The sequence below is a fragment of the Oncorhynchus clarkii genome, unplaced genomic scaffold (genome assembly GCF_045791955.1).
Source record: "Oncorhynchus clarkii lewisi isolate Uvic-CL-2024 unplaced genomic scaffold, UVic_Ocla_1.0 unplaced_contig_2377_pilon_pilon, whole genome shotgun sequence".
Lineage (NCBI taxonomy): Eukaryota > Metazoa > Chordata > Actinopteri > Salmoniformes > Salmonidae > Oncorhynchus > Oncorhynchus clarkii.
The window spans coordinates 328324-346332 of NW_027261147.1; the positions used below are offsets into that span (position 1 = coordinate 328324).

Consider the following 18009-nt stretch of genomic DNA (forward strand, 5'->3'; position numbering starts at 1 on the left):
TCTATCTATCTATCTATCTATAAAACCATCTATCAATCAATCATTCAATCTATGTTTCTGTTGTTAGGTCTTGTTCGGCCTCGTTTACACAGGTAACCTAATTCTGATCTTTACACGGGCAGCCTAATTCTGATCTTTACACAGGCAGACAAATTCTGATATTTTGCCCAATTATTGATAATAGATCGGATTGGTCAAAAGACCAATTAGTGGCAAAAGATCAGAATTGGGTTGCCTGTGTAAAAACAGCCTTAATGAGGTATACAGTATGTGATTGTTATACAGCTACGGAGACGGGTGTTTTAGCTCCACACCTTCCATTCTTTAGACAGATAGCCGTTATTCCACTGGCTGCTCCCAGCACCAGTAGGAGTGGAGCTAGAGCCAGGGCCACTGTGGTATCAGCAGCAACTGCTATGATCACCCCTACTACTACACACACTACTGTTACTGCTAGAGCGATGTGGAGATTCCTCTTTTTATCTACCTTCTCCCTTTTCTCTTCCTCCTTTTCTTTCTCTATCTCTACCTTTACCTCTTCTTTTAATTTTCTCTCCTCTTCCTCCCTCCGTCTTTTCTCCTCCTCCCTCCTCCTCTCCTCCGCCTCTCTGATCTTCCTCTGAGCCTTCTGGTACATCTCGTTGGTGTAGTGCTCTCCTCCGTTCAGCTCCACCATCTCTTTGATCTTCTCCAGCAGCTCTGGGACCTGAGCGGGGTCGTCTTTGGCGTCGTTGTTGAACGAGTGATACCCGCCGCCTAACGTGATGGAGAGTCTCCGCAGCTCTTTACACATCTTCAGAGAATCTGTCACCTGTTTCCCCTTCAGCTGGTCTTTACAGGTGAACAGCAAGATGGTGTACATGGAGGCGTCCTCTCCGAAGTTCTCCTGGATCCACCTCACGGCGTTCCTCTCCTCCTCTGTGAACCTCACCCCCAGCCTGATCACCAGCAGGAAGGCGTGGGGGCCCGGGACGGACATGTTAACACACTCCTCTATTTTCTCCTTCACCTCTTCGTCCGACCGGGCCGTGTCGAAGAGGCCCGGCGTGTCAACCACATGAACCGTCGTCCCGTTGACTTCTCCACTCTGTCTCTCACACTGTCCGGTCACTGACGCAGGGGAAGAGTCGACTTTAAATACATTCTTCCCCAGGATGGTGTTTCCTGTTGCGCTCTTCCCTGCTCCAGTCTTCCCTAGCAACACAATCCTCAGCTCAGCGGTCAAACCAGACCCTGTAAAAACCACACAGATAAAGACAATGTAGCTCCCAGTAACTATAGCAACAACAACAACAAAACATTTAAAGTAACTCCACTATCACGCTGTAAAATAGAGATAATGTATGTTGATTCATTTGATTCATTCAATTGATTCAATGATTCATTCAATGATTATTTTAACCATAACCATCCTGCTCAAAGTAACTAGTAGAGTTAGTATTATAAGTTGCCCAGCTGTAATGTGTGGTGTGTTATGTTTTGACTCAACCATTAGAGACCATGACATCACAGACCAAACAGAGTACATACCATCATGATTTGACTCAACCACGAGAGACCATGACATCACAGACCAAACAGAGTACATACCATCATGATTTGACTCAACCACGAGAGACCATGACATCACAGACCAAACAGAGTACATACCATCATGATTTGTTGAGCCACACCCATCAGACTCAGGCTGCCGTTTCAGCTCCATCTCTCTCAGTGGTGTAGCTGTTAGGATAACATAACAAGTATATAAACAGTCTTGTATTAGCTGAAGTACAGAATCATTGTGATGGCTATGAGTGTTCCAGGTTGAATGAACAGTTCAGTCTGCTACATCCTTCTCAAACAGTTCATGTATATGATATTTCATTGTATAAGATAAGATATTAAACCAAATGTTTTACCTTCAGTCATGGTTCTGTCCCTCTTTGCCAATATATTGTCAAATGTCACCAGCTCGTTCAGCTCCCTCTGCCTGCGTTGAACCAGCTCTTTCAGGTCCTCTGCCTGCGTTGAACCAGCTCTTTCAGATCCTCTGCCTGCGTTGAACCAGCTCTTTCAGATCCTCTGCCTGCGTTGAACCAGCTCTTTCAGGTCCTCTGCCTGCGTAGAACCAGCTCTTTCAGATCCTCTGCCTGCGTTGAACCAGCTCTTTCAGGTCCTCTGCCTGCGTTGAACCAGCTCTTTCAGCTCCCCTGCCTGCGTTGAACCAGCTCTTTCAGGTTCTCTGCCTGCGTTGAACCAGCTCTTTCAGGTCCTCTGACTGCGTTGAACCAGCTCTTTCAGATCCTCTGCCTGCGTTGAACCAGCTCTTTCAGGTCCTCTGCCTGCGTTGAACCAGCTCTTTCAGCTTCCCTGCCTGCGTTGAACCAGCTCTTTCAGGTCCTCTGCCTGCGTTGAACCAGCTCTTTCAGGTCCTCTGCCTGCGTTGAACCAGCTCTTTCAGCTTCCCTGCCTGCGTTGAACCAGCTCTTTCAGGTCCTCTGCCTGCGTTGAACCAGCTCTTTCAGATCCTCTGCCTGCGTTGAACCAGCTCTTTCAGGTCCTCTGCCTGCATTGAACCAGCTCTTTCAGGTCCTCTGCCTGCGTTGAACCAGCTCTTTCAGATCCTCTGCCTGCGTTGAACCAGCTCTTTCAGCTCCTCTGCCTGCGTTGAACCAGCTCTTTCAGATCCTCTGCCTGCGTTGAACCAGCTCTTTCAGGTCCTCTGCCTGCGTTGAACCAGCTCTTTCAGGTCCTCTGCCTGCGTTGAACCAGCTCTTTCAGATCCTCTGCCTGCGTTGAACCAGCTCTTTCAGCTCCTCTGCCTGCGTTGAACCAGCTCTTTCAGCTTCCCTGCCTGCGTTGAACCAGCTCTTTCAGCTCCTCTGCCTGCGTTGAACCAGCTCTCTCAGCTCCTCTGCCTGCGCTGAACCAGCGGTCTCAGCTCCTCTGCCTGCGTTGAACCAGCTCTCTCAGCTCCTCTGCCTGCGTTGAACCAGCGGTCTGAGTACTGACGTTTTCTCACAAACAAAGAAAGGAATATCCTGTGCATCTGGCAGAATGGAGAGGAGGTTCCTGCTTCCCTGGATTGTCTACAGTTCTGACAAACATGGCCTGTGTCCCAAACGGCACCCTATTCCCTTTATAGTCTGCTACTGTAGAGCAGGGCCCTAGTGCACTATATAGGAAACAGAGTGCCATTTGGGATGAACACGTGGACTGTTTCTCGAAACTTCCCCTACCCTCTGCATCCCCTAGCCCCAATCCCCCAGGGACTGGAGTAGATCTGAAAGGCTTGGGTAGGTGTCAGCAATATGGCGGAAGTTCGACCTAACCTATCAGAAGGCAAGGTATAATCACTACCATGTTGCTTATACCTGTCCAACTCCTCCAGATCTACAGGAAGTATGTAGGCTGTAGTAATGAGGCTAGGGGTTGGTTGTAAGGACCAGGCTAGAGATCAGGCTAGGGGTTGGTTGTAAGGGGCCAGGCTCTAGAGGCCAGGCTAAGGGGCCATGCCAAGGCCAGGCTAAGGGCGTGGAGACCCAAGAGGGTGGGTAGTGATAATGTAGGCCAAGTTCTGAAGAATGAATGACAGATTTGAATACATATAGAGTTGATTCAACCACGTACAACAATGCATATAGCTGTAGGATCTTAATGTAATCACTGTTTTGTTGCTGAGAATTTTCCTGCTTTGTGATGAACATAAATGACCTGAAAACCCACACTAACATGTGATCATATTAACGCTATTTTACAGTACTGCAGTACTTTAGTCCAGCTAATAGCCTAACCACCGATCAAGCAACATTATCGACAAAACTTTAAAATCCCGTTGCCGCAGTGTTATTTTGCTACAACAATATTGGTCAAATTAAGATTCTACATCTGTACATGAAAAAAATGATGATTCAAACTTCTCTGACTTTCTGGTGAAGGTGTTGCTGAACCTGTAAGGGAAGTAGCTAGACATGTGTTTCTACATCTCTCTCTCTCTCTCTCTCTCTCTCTCTCTCTCTCTCTCTCTCTCTCAGGAGAAGGAGAGGATGAGGAGACAGGAGGAAGAGGAAAGAGAGAGACAGGAGGATGAGGAGACAGGAGGAGAAGGTGAGAGAGAGGCAGAGTAAGTATATTTTTGTTGTTATAATCATCAACATTACTCTCTCAGCCACACACAACAACTCTCTCTCTCTCTCTCTCTCTCTCTCTCTCTCTCTCTCTCTCTATCACACAACAACTCTCTCTCTCTCTCTCTCTCTCTCTCTCTCTCTCTCTATCACACAACAACTATCTCTCTCTCAGGAGAAGGAGAGGATGAGCAGATAGGAGGAGAAGGTGAGAGAGAGACAGAGTAAGTACATTTGTGTTGTTATAATCATCAACATTACTCTCTCAGCCACACACAACAACTCTCTCTCTCTCTCTCTATCACACAACAACTCTGCACTTCCTGTATGGCAGACAGTTGATTCCAACATGAACTATTAGCAATGTGCACTTCCTGCACGGCAGACAGTTGATTCCAACATGAACTATTAGCAATGTGCACTTCCTGTACGGCAGACAGTTGATTCCTACATTAACTATTAGCAATGTGCACTTCCTGTACGGCAGACAGTTGATTCCTACATTAACTATTAGCAATGTGCACTTCCTGTACGGCAGACAGTTGATTCCAACATGAACTATTAGCAATGTGCACTTCCTGTACGGCAGACAGTTGATTCCTACATTAACTATTAGCAATGTGCACTTCCTGTACGGCAGACAGTTGATTCCTACATTAACTATTAGCAATGTGCACTTCCTGTACGGCAGACAGTTGATTCCTACATTAACTATTAGCAATATGCACTTCCTGCACAGCAGACAGTTAATTCCTACATTAACTATAAGCAATGTGCACTTCCTGTATGGCAGACAGTTGATTCCTACATTAACTATTAGCAATGTGCACTTCCTGCACGACAGACAGTTGATTCCTACATTAACTATTAGCAATATGCACTTCCTGCACAGCAGACAGTTGATTCCTACATTAACTATTAGCAATGTGCACTTCCTGTACGGCAGACAGTTGATTCCAACATGAACTATTAGCAATGTGCACTTCCTGCACGGCAGACAGTTGATTCCAACATGAACTATTAGCAATGTGCACTTCCTGCACGACAGACAGTTGATTCCTACATTAACTATTAGCAATGTGCACTTCCTGTACGGCAGACAGTTGATTCCTACATTAACTATTAGCAATGTGCACTTCCTGCACAGCAGACAGTTGATTCCAACATGAACTATTAGCAATGTGCACTTCCTGTACGGCAGACAGTTGATTCCTACATTAACTATTAGCAATATGCACTTCCTGCACAGCAGACAGTTGATTCCTACATTAACTATTAGCAATGTGCACTTCCTGTACGGCAGACAGTTGATTCCTACATTAACTATTAGCAATGTGCACTTCCTGCACAGCAGACAGTTGATTCCAACATGAACTATTAGCAATGTGCACTTCCTGCACGGCAGACAGTTGATTCCAACATGAACTATTAGCAATGTGCACTTCCTGTATGGCAGACAGTTGATTCCAACATGAACTATTAGCAATGTGCACTTCCTGCACGGCAGACAGTTGATTCCTACATGAACTATTAGCAATGTGCACTTCCTGTATGGCAGACAGTTGATTCCAACATGAACTATTAGCAATGTGCACTTCCTGCACGGCAGACAGTTGATTCCAACATGAACTATTAGCAATGTGCACTTCCTGTACGGCAGACAGTTGATTCCTACATTAACTATTAGCAATGTGCACTTCCTGCACGGCAGACAGTTGATTCCAACATGAACTATTAGCAATGTGCACTTCCTGTATGGCAGATGGTTGATTCCTACATGAACTATTAGCAATGTGCACTTCCTGCACGACAGACAGTTGATTCCAACATGAACTATTAGCAATGTGCACTTCCTGCACGGCAGACAGTTGATTCCAACATGAACTATTAGCAATGTGCACTTCCTGTATGGCAGACAGTTGATTCCAACATGAACTATTAGCAATGTGCACTTCCTGCACGGCAGACAGTTGATTCCTACATTAACTATTAGCAATGTGCACTTCCTGTACGGCAGACAGTTGATTCCTACATTAACTATTAGCAATGTGCACTTCCTGCACAGCAGACAGTTGATTCCAACATGAACTATTAGCAATGTGCACTTCCTGTACGGCAGACAGTTGATTCCTACATTAACTATTAGCAATGTGCACTTCCTGTACGGCAGACAGTTGATTCCTACATTAACTATTAGCAATGTGCACTTCCTGTACGGCAGACAGTTGATTCCAACATGAACTATTAGCAATGTGCACTTCCTGTACGGCAGACAGTTGATTCCTACATTAACTATTAGCAATGTGCACTTCCTGTACGGCAGACAGTTGATTCCTACATTAACTATTAGCAATGTGCACTTCCTGTACGGCAGACAGTTGATTCCTACATTAACTATTAGCAATATGCACTTCCTGCACGGCAGACAGTTGATTCCTACATTAACTATTAGCAATGTGCACTTCCTGTATGGCAGACAGTTGATTCCTACATTAACTATTAGCAATGTGCACTTCCTGCACGACAGACAGTTGATTCCTACATTAACTATTAGCAATATGCACTTCCTGCACAGCAGACAGTTGATTCCTACATTAACTATTAGCAATGTGCACTTCCTGTACGGCAGACAGTTGATTCCAACATGAACTATTAGCAATGTGCACTTCCTGCACGGCAGACAGTTGATTCCAACATGAACTATTAGCAATGTGCACTTCCTGCACGACAGACAGTTGATTCCTACATTAACTATTAGCAATGTGCACTTCCTGTACGGCAGACAGTTGATTCCTACATTAACTATTAGCAATGTGCACTTCCTGCACAGCAGACAGTTGATTCCAACATGAACTATTAGCAATGTGCACTTCCTGTACGGCAGACAGTTGATTCCTACATTAACTATTAGCAATATGCACTTCCTGCACAGCAGACAGTTGATTCCTACATTAACTATTAGCAATGTGCACTTCCTGTACGGCAGACAGTTGATTCCTACATTAACTATTAGCAATGTGCACTTCCTGCACAGCAGACAGTTGATTCCAACATGAACTATTAGCAATGTGCACTTCCTGCACAGCAGACAGTTGATTCCAACATGAACTATTAGCAATGTGCACTTCCTGTACGGCAGACAGTTGATTCCTACATTAATTATTAGCAATATGCACTTCCTGCACAGCAGACAGTTGATTCCTACATTAACTATTAGCAATGTGCACTTCCTGTACGGCAGACAGTTGATTCCTACATTAACTATTAGCAATGTGCACTTCCTGCACAGCAGACAGTTGATTCCAACATGAACTATTAGCAATGTGCACTTCCTGCACAGCAGACAGTTGATTCCTACATTAACTATTAGCAATGTGCACTTCCTGTACGGCAGACAGTTGATTCCTACATTAACTATTAGCAATGTGCACTTCCTGCACGGCAGACAGTTGATTCCTACATTAACTATTAGCAATGTGCACTTCCTGTACGGCAGACAGTTGATTCCTACATTAACTATTAGCAATGTGCTCTTCCTGTACGGCAGACAGTTGATTCCTACATTAACTATTAGCAATGTGCACTTCCTGCACGACAGACAGTTGATTCCTACATGAACTATTAGCAATGTGCACTTCCTGCACAGCAGACAGTTGATTCCTACATTAACTATTAGCAATGTGCACTTCCTGCACAGCAGACAGTTGATTCCTACATTAACTATTAGCAATGTGCACTTCCTGTACGGCAGACAGTTGATTCCTACATTAACTATTAGCAATGTGCACTTCCTGTACGGCAGACAGTTAATTCCAACATGAACAATTAGCAATGTGCACTTCCTGTACGGCAGACAGTTGATTCCTACATTAACTATTAGCAATGTGCACTTCCTGTACGGCAGACAGTTGATCCCTACATTAACTATTAGAAATGTGCACTTCCTGTATGGCAGATGGTTGATGCCTACATTAACTATTAGCAATGTGCACTTCCTGTACGGCAGACAGTTGATTCCTACATTAACTATTAGCAATGTGCACTTCCTGTACGGCAGACAGTTAATTCCAACATGAACAATTAGCAATGTGCACTTCCTGTACGGCAGACAGTTGATTCCTACATTAACTATTAGCAATGTGCACTTCCTGTACGGCAGACAGTTGATCCCTACATTAACTATTAGAAATGTGCACTTCCTGTATGGCAGATGGTTGATGCCTACATTTTCCTAAATTCATTGCACATTTTTTATTTCCATTTGAGAACTTAAGGTCAATGCCCCATGCAAATCAAATTATCATAAAACCAACATCCCCATAAAAAATCTAAATTTAAGCTGGACATATATGTTTGTTTTGTTGCTTTGGATGTGTCTCAATCCACTGCATTCTCCGATGTTGCACTTTTTTTCTTTGGGTGCGTCTCAATCCACCTATATTCTCCTATGTCACGTTTAAAGATAGAGGTGCTTTTATAAGATCTAGAAAACAGTGGTTAGAAAATAACAGCAGGTATATATTTAATTTGTAAAAGAGAAGAGGTCATCTGAATATAGTTAGTAGACTCATTGATGAGAAGAGGTCATCTGAATATAGTTAGGAGACTCAACATTGATGAGAAGAGGTCATCTGAATATAGTTAGGAGACTCAACATTGATGAGAAGAGGTCATCTGAATATAGTTAGGAGACTCAACATTGATGAGAAGAGGTCATCTGAATATAGTTAGGAGACTCAACATTGATGAGAAGATATGAACTGAACACGGTTAGGAGACTCAACATTGATGAGAAGAGGTCATCTGAATATAGTTAGGAGACTCAACATTGATGAGAAGAGGTCATCTGAATATAGTTAGGAAACTCAACATTGATGAGAAGAGGTCATCTGAATATAGTTAGGAGACTCAACATTGATGAGAAGATATGAACTGAACATGGTTAGGAGACTCAACATTGATGAGAAGATATGAACTGAACACGGTTAGGAGACTCAACATTGATGAGAAGAGGTCATCTGAATATAGTTAGGAGACTCAACATTGATGAGAAGAGGTCATCTGAATATAGTTAGGAAACTCAACATTGATGAGAAGAGGTCATCTGAATATAGTTAGGAGACTCAACATTGATGAGAAGATATGAACTGAACATGGTTAGGAGACTCAACATTGATGAGAAGATATGAACTGAACACGGTTAGGAGACTCAACATTGATGAGAAGAGGTCATCTGAATATAGTTAGGAGACTCAACATTGATGAGAAGATGTGAACTGAATATGGTTAGGAGACTCAACATTGATGAGAAGATGTGAACTGAACATGGTTAGGAGACTCAACATTGATGAGAAGATGTGAACTGAATATGGTTAGGAGACTCATTGATGAGAAGAGGTCATCTGAATATAGTTAGGAGACTCAACATTGATGCCATAGTCACTGAGGATAATAAATCAATATTAGACTTCACTGCAAACGTTTAGAAGAATTGCTACTAAATATGACTCTTGCCTGATTTAATTCAAATCAATTATTCAGCTCCATTCCTGACGGCAATTCTGTTGATGAGGAATTCAATCAAGTCTGCTGCGAAGATTTGACCACAAAGGAGATCAGATTTGATATCACACAGGTAAAAATACCACATCCCCTGGTACTGATGGGCAAACCTCTAATTCTGGTACTGATGGGCAAACCTCTAATTCTTACTTGTCACATTTAACAAAGCCATCGAAAAACGAGAGCTTCCAGCGTCATTAAAATAAGGTGTTATAACTCTTATCCCTAAACCACATGATACATTCTTTCTTGATACTTGAAGCCCAATTACACTCAAAAACAAAGATAATATACTAGCTTCCGTTCTAGCAAAATGCAAGATATCTGGATTTTTGAAAGAGTGAACTCTAAAAGACCAGAAAGAGGGGAAGTGTCTAAAACAAGAGCTTGTTTACAAGAAAAGGTCCCTCAGACTCTGGTCTGTGTAGCCAGGGCTTCCCTATCTGTCTGCTCCTCAAGGCAGTAGCCCTGGGACCCTGTTCATTTGATCGGGTCCCAGAAATGTGATAGAAAGGGCCACACCTCTCCACGCCCACGAGCAAAAGCTGAAGAATTTAGTTTTTTTATTTTACATTTCAAAAATATGGCATCATAATTAGCACACACAAATAAACCATAACTGGCCTGCAGTATTTCTTATTGTCCTGTAGATGGTGTTGAAGAGATGAGGAGAGAGGTGGTGGACAGAATAGGTGGACGAGAAGACAAGGGGACAGAGGTGGTGGACAGAATAGGTGGACGAGAAGACAAGGGGACAGAGGTGGTGGACAGAATAGGTGGACGAGAAGACAAGGGGACAGAGGTGGTGGACAGAATAGGTGGAAGGGAAGAGAAGGGGAGAGAGGTGGTGGACAGAATAGGTGGACGAGAAGACAAGGGGACAGAGGTGGTGGACAGAATAGGTGGAAGGGAAGAGAAGGGGACAGAGGTGGTGGACAGAATAGGTGGAAGGGAAGAGAAGGGGACAGAGGTGGTGGACAGAATAGGTGGAAGGGAAGAGAAGGGGACAGAGGTGGTGGACAGAATATGGAAAGAAGAGAGGCGGAACAACGTGGTGGACAGAATAAGAGGGAAGAGAAGAAAGGCGGAGGGAGGTGCTGGACAGAATAAGAGGGAAGAGAAGAAAGGCTGAGGGAGGTGCTGGACAGAATAAGAGGGAAGAGAAGAAAGGCGGATGGAGGTGCTGGATGGAATAGGAAGAAGAGAAGAGGGGAAGAGGGAGGTGGAGGTGGAGGACAGAATAGGCGGTGCTGGATGGAATAGGAAGAAGAGAAAAGGGGAAGAGGGAGGTGGAGGTGGAGGACAGAATAGGCGGTGCTGGTTTCAAAAAGGCCCACACTTCTGAAGGAGGATCTCAGTTACATTTTCTTGATTACCTGAGTCCTCCACTGAGGGAGTTTGATTAACCTGAACCGTGGTGCACCGGGCTTTGTCCCGTGACGTGAACGGATAAAAGGGGGAAAGGAGGGGCATCTTTCTTAACTCTACGTGCATAACTTTCGTCACTTTTATTGAAAGTGAGGCCCAGGAGGCAGCCTCTTCCAAAACGAATGCAATCACTTTTCACCCATGTTAACATCATTTTCCGTTCATTTGCAAGTGGCTGAATCTCAACAGAGAAATCATCCGAGCGAGGAAAACGCCCCTCTGTCTCAGGATGTGTCTGATGCCGTCTGGACCAAAATAGAATATATAACATGTTGCCGCCATAGCAGTTGATTGATGCCAGCAAGCATTTAGCCTCTCTTGATAAAAACGATATAACATAATTAGCTAATCAGCGTTGAGCTGAAATGTAGGTTGTCCTGGTGCAGCAAAACAGCCCCAAGGGATACACCAATCAAATCACATCCTAAGAAAAAGGTATTCTTCATTAAAAACGTGTCTGTTTCTGGTCTGTTTGTGTTGATGTCCTGCAGTAGCTAGCTTGTGTTGATGTCCTGCAGTAGCTAGCTTGTGTTGATGTCCTTGGTCTGTTTGTGTTGATGTCCTGCAGTAGCTAGCTGGCTAACTTGGGCTGTTTGTGTTGATGTCCTGCAGTAGCTAGCTGGCTAACTTGGTCTGTTTGTGTTGATGTCCTGCAGTAGCTAGCTGGCTAACTTGGTCTGTTTGTGTTGATGTCCTGCAGTAGCTAGCTGGCTAACTTGCCCCTTTCCTAAGCCATGGATGGAGACTTAGTTTTGACTTAATTCTCTGTACAGGTATGAGGATTCTGTGTTATGCACTATAGCCCGTTACCATATATGTGATTGAATATTATCTGCTGTTGGCTTGTGTGGATGTATGTATGTGTTATGCAACATAGCTGACTTGAAACATTGTTAACCGTTTCAGGGCCATGGGCCTTTCTCATGGTGGAAAAATACAGAATGAGTTGGGGGGGGGGCACATTCAGAGCGTGGGGTTGCGAGAACAAACTGTATTTTGTTAGATAACAGGAGCCAGGTGCCTGAAAACTGCATATTCTACACAACTGCATATTCTACACAGCTACAGCGACTGACCGCTGAAGCGCTTAGGGGGCTGGGACCAGCCTCTGCGCCAACAATCAACGATGGGCTGGGTGAATCTAAACCACGCCCAGTCTCTACTCTGACAGGCTCTGACATTTTTCTGTCAGAGTATATTTATAATATATTTGTCAAGAACAAGTTAGTTCTCTGTTTGCCCTGCGAGGTGGGACAGAGAGCCCGTATATACGAAAATTGCATTTACCAATTATTGCTTAGCTAATAAAAAATACATAGCATACAATCGGTGACTCATTGTCATATTTATCCTGATACCAGATTCGAATTGACGCAACTCTAACACAGGTCAATGATTATGACAGCATTCTGATCTAACCATAAATTAATATGTTGTGCCACTGGCCTGAGAATATTGAAGTTCTATCTTAGCCTAGATGTAGCCTAGTAGGCTCACTTTAACTAGCTAGCTAACTTAGCTGGTTCATTGTTGCCAACGTGAGGAATTTAAGCTAGCAAGCATTTTAGCTAGGTAGCCTAGGACAACAAAGAATGAAAGGTGTACTGTATGACAGAGTCATAGACCGTTTAGCCAACATGAAAGAGAGGAGGATGGCGTTGGCCTTCAACTAGTCAACAAGTAGGGCGAGTCAACATGTTTCGTTTTACTTGTGCACACAGACAGAAATCAGTACCAAGGGAAGCCACGTGATATTTAGCAACATTGATTGGACTAAATTGTTTTGGTATCTTTAAAGTGTGTTTTCTGTGTATTAAACTATGCAGATGTAGCTTTCTTGATTTGATGATATTTAAATGTTTAAGTTAAAATGGTGCTGGAATTAGCGGAGGCGGTGTTCCTGTTGTCTTTGTGTTGACTTGAGGTAACTTCCTGGTTCTAAATCAGTAGTGGTTTAGTAAACGGTAGAAAACATGAACACTGTAAGACTGTTGTGTAATTTCAACAGTAAAACACTGTAGAATGCACAGTCAAATATCTTAAATGTGTTTTTACAGCATTAATGCTGTAGATTGCACTGCATTTATTTCTTTAAAAAAAAAAACTTTATCTAACTAGGCAAGTGAGTTAAGAACAAATTATTATTTTCAATGACAGCCTAGGAACAGTGGGTTAACGGCCTTGTTCAGGGGCAGAACGACAGATTTTTTACCTTGTCAGCTCGGGGATTTGATCTTGTAACCTTTCGGTTACTAGTCCAACGCTCTAACCACTAGGATACCCTGCCGCATCATGGGTAAAATTCTACTGTTGTTAACTGTAAATGTAAGCCTCCGGTAAAAATGACTCTAACGTACTGTATTTCTTTACAGTAGTACCCGAACACTGCTGTAGTTGGCGGCGCCAAACGGTCTGTGGTGTGTGTGTGTGTGTGTGTGTGTGTGAGAGAGAGAAAGAGAGCTGAATCTCATAGATGAAACCAAGACTGTTCTCAGGGCAGCTCTGCCGGTTTTGACTAGCAGAAAATACTTTGCGCAGAAGGTTACAAATGTTGTAGTGGAGAATGTTAAAGACCTTGAATATGTTCAACCGGAGGACATAAAATACCATTTGACGCCAATATGGTGCCGGGAATTTCTTCAGTCCTTCAACCAAAGAGGTGAGATCCTGATTGATGAATGTAACATATTTACATAATTGTTATGAAAAAAAGGTGCTATCTAGAACGTAAAATGGTTATTTGGCTGTCCCCATAGGAGAACCCTTTGAAGATCCCTTTCTGATTCCAGGTAACGTTACACGTATAACCCTTTAGGTTCCAGGTAGAACTCTTCTGGGTTCCATGTAGAACCCTTTCCACGGAGGGTTCTACATGGAAACAAAAAGGGTTCTCCTATGGGGACAACCAAAGAACCCTTTCGGAACCCTTTTTCTAAGTGTACACACACACATACACACACACACACACACATATACACACACACACACACACACACACACACACACACACACACACACACACACACACACACACACACACACACACACACACACACACACACACACACACACACACACATACATACACACACACATACATACATACATACATACATACATACATACATACATACATACACACACGGTTAAAAAGGTTCTGTAAATAGCTAATTCCCCCCCCCTCAAAATAAATGGTTTATGCTATGAGGGAGGCAAATGTAATAAAAAGGACAGAAATGCCAAAAATACATAAAAGTACAAAATAATACAAATGTTTGTTTAAATTGTTTGTTTGTCTTCTTGTGCTGGTATGGAGTGCAGCACATAGCCTAACTGTTTTTTATTTGTCATTTTTTTAAGAAAATGAAGAAAGGATCTTATCTGTAACAATGGACAGGACTCTTGTCCTCCTCCAAGCATCAGTGACCTCCAGGAACAGTGGCCTTTCCGTTTCACCAAGTTATGGCTCTGCGACCACTTCAAAACCCTCCCTGGCGTCGTGATTGACAGACGCCTGACTCAAGCTCTCCCGAACAAGAGTAAGAGAATTGTCAACATTTTTTAAAAGCCAAAAGACCATTCTGCCATTCTTCTGTTGATGACCCACTTCAGAGAGGAGGACCAATCTCTGTTTCTCTTGGCAGATGTAAAGAATAGTGTTTTTAGACTTATAAAGTCGATATGATTAATGGTGTTTATACTCTACTATTACCCATGATATGAATATTTTTAATGTTTTGTGATTTTAGGTCACTGCAACTCTGGATGATGTCGAGGTGCGAATTCCTTTGCCATTTCATATCCAACATTTTTATGCAGTAAAGTCCAGGTAAGATAAAGAATATTATGACAGGAATGGAAACAAACCAAATTCAAACAGAATTTGGGCAGGTAGTGTTCTCCAGGCATCCGCCAAACCCAGATTCATCTGTCGGACTACCAGATGGTGAAGCTTGATTCATCACTCCAGAGAACGTGTTTCCACTGCTCCAGTCCAATGGCGATGAGCATTACACCACTCCAGCCGACACTGTGCGTATGGTGATCTTAGGCTTGTGTGCAGCTGCTCGGCCATGGAAACCTATTTCATGAAGCTCCCGACGAACAGTTCTTGTGCTGACGTTGCTTCCAGAGGCAGTTTGGAACTCGGTAATGAGTGTTGCAACCGAGGACAGAGACGCGGCTCAGCTGTTGTTGCTCCTAGACGTTTCTACTTCACAATAACAGCACTTACAGTTGACCAGGGCAGCTCAAGCAGGGACGACATTTCAAGAACTGACTTGTTGGAAAGGTGTCATCATATGACAGTGCCATGTTGAAAGTCACTGAGCTCTTCAGTAAGGCCATTCTACTGCCAATGTTTGTCTATAGAGATTGCATGGCTGTCTGCTCGATTTTATAAATCTGTCAGCAACGGGTGTCGCTGAAATATCCAAAACCACTAATTTGAAGGGGTGTCCACATACTTTTGTATATATAGTGTATATTTATTGAATATCTTATCAATTAAAATAGCCAATTTGGGTGCCATCAATTAGCTGAATTTCTCAGTGATCAAATTATATTTCCACCCCCCCCCCCCCCCCAAAAAAAATAGCTTGAAAACTAATCTTAACTTCAGAACAATCTGAGATGGTGAAATCCTATTCCTCGTGCTCTTTTGGGTCAGAACCACCCCAATTGAAATAAGCATCCATGCATTGATAACCTTCAAAAATGGCTGATACAGATCCTGCTGCTAACCACAATGGAGATGAGAATTTGTATCCCCACCCCAATACAGCCGAACTGACCAATGCTGATATCTTGCATCGAGACAATATTTCTTCTCTTCTGATCCTTTCTCTCTCCTTCTGTTGCCTCTCTTTCTCTCTCTTATCCTCTTCCTGTTTCTTCCTCTCCTCCTCCTCTTCGATCTTCCTCTGGGCCTCCTGGTACATCTCATTGGTGTAGTGTTTTCCTCCATTCTTCTTCACCATCTCCTCTATCTTCTTCAGCAGCTCTGGGACCTGAGTGTTGTGTTTTCTCTTGTCATTGATTAGGGAGTGATATCTGCCCCCACAGATATTGATGAGTTTCCGTAACTCTTTGCTCTCAGCCAGAAACTCCTCCACTGATTTTCCCTTCAGTTGATCTCCATGAGTGAACAGCAAGATGGTGTACATTGAGGCTTCTTCTCCAAAGTTCTCCTGGATCCACTTAACAGTGTTCCTCTCCTCCTCTGTGAACCTTACCCCAAGTCTGATCACCAGCAGGAAGACGTGGGGTCCCGGGACTGACATGTAGATGGCCTTTTCTATTTCACTTTTCATTTCCGTATCAGTCAATTTTGTGTCAAATAGTCCTGGTGTGTCAATCACATTGATCTTCTTTCCAGCCACCATTCCACTCTGCTTCATACAGTGTGAGGTAACAGACTCAGGGGAGGAGTCTTCTTTAAACCCCTCCCTCCCCAGGATGGTGTTTCCTGTTGCACTCTTCCCTGATCCAGTCTTCCCCACCAGAACTATCCTCAGGTCAGAGAGCTGCCCTGAAACTGGAAACAGACAAGAAGTGCTTGAGTTGATAGTGGCTTGATTAAAGGCTTCTGAAAACTGTGTGTGTGTGTGTGTGTGTGTGTGTGTGTGTGTGTGTGTGTGTGTGTGTGTGTGTGTGTGTGTGTGTGTGTGTGTGTGTGTGTGTGTGTGTGTGTGTGTGTGTGTGTGTGTGTACCTTGGCATTGACCAGTGAAGTCTTGCAGACAGAGTGTCAACAGGAACAGAATCTTCAGAGTCCTTCCTCGTTCCATTTCTACTACTGCAGCCAATCAAAAACATGGAAACAGATGATGACCTCATTACAAAATACAAAGTCCACATTTCTTCAGTGACTCATCTGGGAGTGTTTGGCAGAGGTCCAATGTTTACAGATGAGAATTAACTAAATTATATATTTTTCTCAGCTATTTGAGTTTCAAATGATGAACTATAAAACTATAAAAAGAGTAATGTTATGTGGTATAACTGTTGTAAAACACAGTACATTCCCTAAGATAGGGCGTATATAATGTCCTCATATGGGGCGTATCAAATGACATTCTAAACATGGTTATTATTCTACCGTTGCCTGACTGCTGCTGTTAAGACCAGATAGACCAGTTAGAGGTCGTGTTCCCATTAAACTTCACATCTACTGTGTAGACAGACAGGAACATTTCAGACAATAATGAAGTGGAATCAGTATAACTGAAACCAGTACTAAATGTGTAAATCAGGAGGAGTCTGAACACAAAGCACAGTGTTCCTCTGTTCCTCTGCTCAGCTGTTGCTGACGCTAGATCTTACAACACCTGGATAGGTATTTTACATATCAGCTAACCACATCATGTGTTTTAGCAATCTATCAGTCAACCATTGGTTGATGCATGCAACCTCTAAGCAGTGGACCGTGACCTTAGTCAGTACTGACAAAAACCTGCAGGTGTGTCCCTCACAGCAACAACCTGCTATAAGATGTGTGTTGACCCAAGATCGACCACCTTGAACGAGACACAGTATACTGCACTATCTCTACACTAAACAAGGTACAGTATACTGCACTATCTCTGCACTAATCAAGGTACAGTATACTACACTATCTCTGCACTAAACAAGGTACAGTATACTGCACTATCTCTGCACTAAACAAGGTACAGTATACTACACTATCTCTGCACTAAACAACGTACAGTATACTGCACTATCTCTGCACTAAACAAGGTACAGTATACTACACTATCTCTGCACTAAACAAGATACAGTATACTACACTATCTCTGCACTAAACAAGGTACAGTATACTACACTATCTCTGCACTAAACAAGGTACAGTATACTGCACTATCTCTGCACTAAACAAGGTACAGTATACTACACTATCTCTGCACTAAACA

The 18009-nt window shown here is 43.2% G+C and overlaps 1 protein-coding gene across 1 annotated transcript in view; it reads right to left on the reverse strand.

Annotated features, from left to right (window-relative positions):
- LOC139405441 (GTPase IMAP family member 8-like) overlaps positions 1 to 18009 on the reverse strand; it is a 34647-nt gene continuing 16638 nt past the window's right edge. The window contains exons 4-7 of the mRNA XM_071147771.1: positions 16812 to 16895; positions 16020 to 16635; positions 11973 to 11986; positions 1 to 1233 (exon numbers count right to left, since the gene is read on the reverse strand). Of these exons, the coding sequence (XP_071003872.1) occupies positions 278 to 1233; positions 11973 to 11986; positions 16020 to 16635; positions 16812 to 16895 (1670 nt within the window). The 3' untranslated portion in view covers positions 1 to 277. The remainder of the gene's footprint in view (positions 1234 to 11972; positions 11987 to 16019; positions 16636 to 16811; positions 16896 to 18009) is intronic.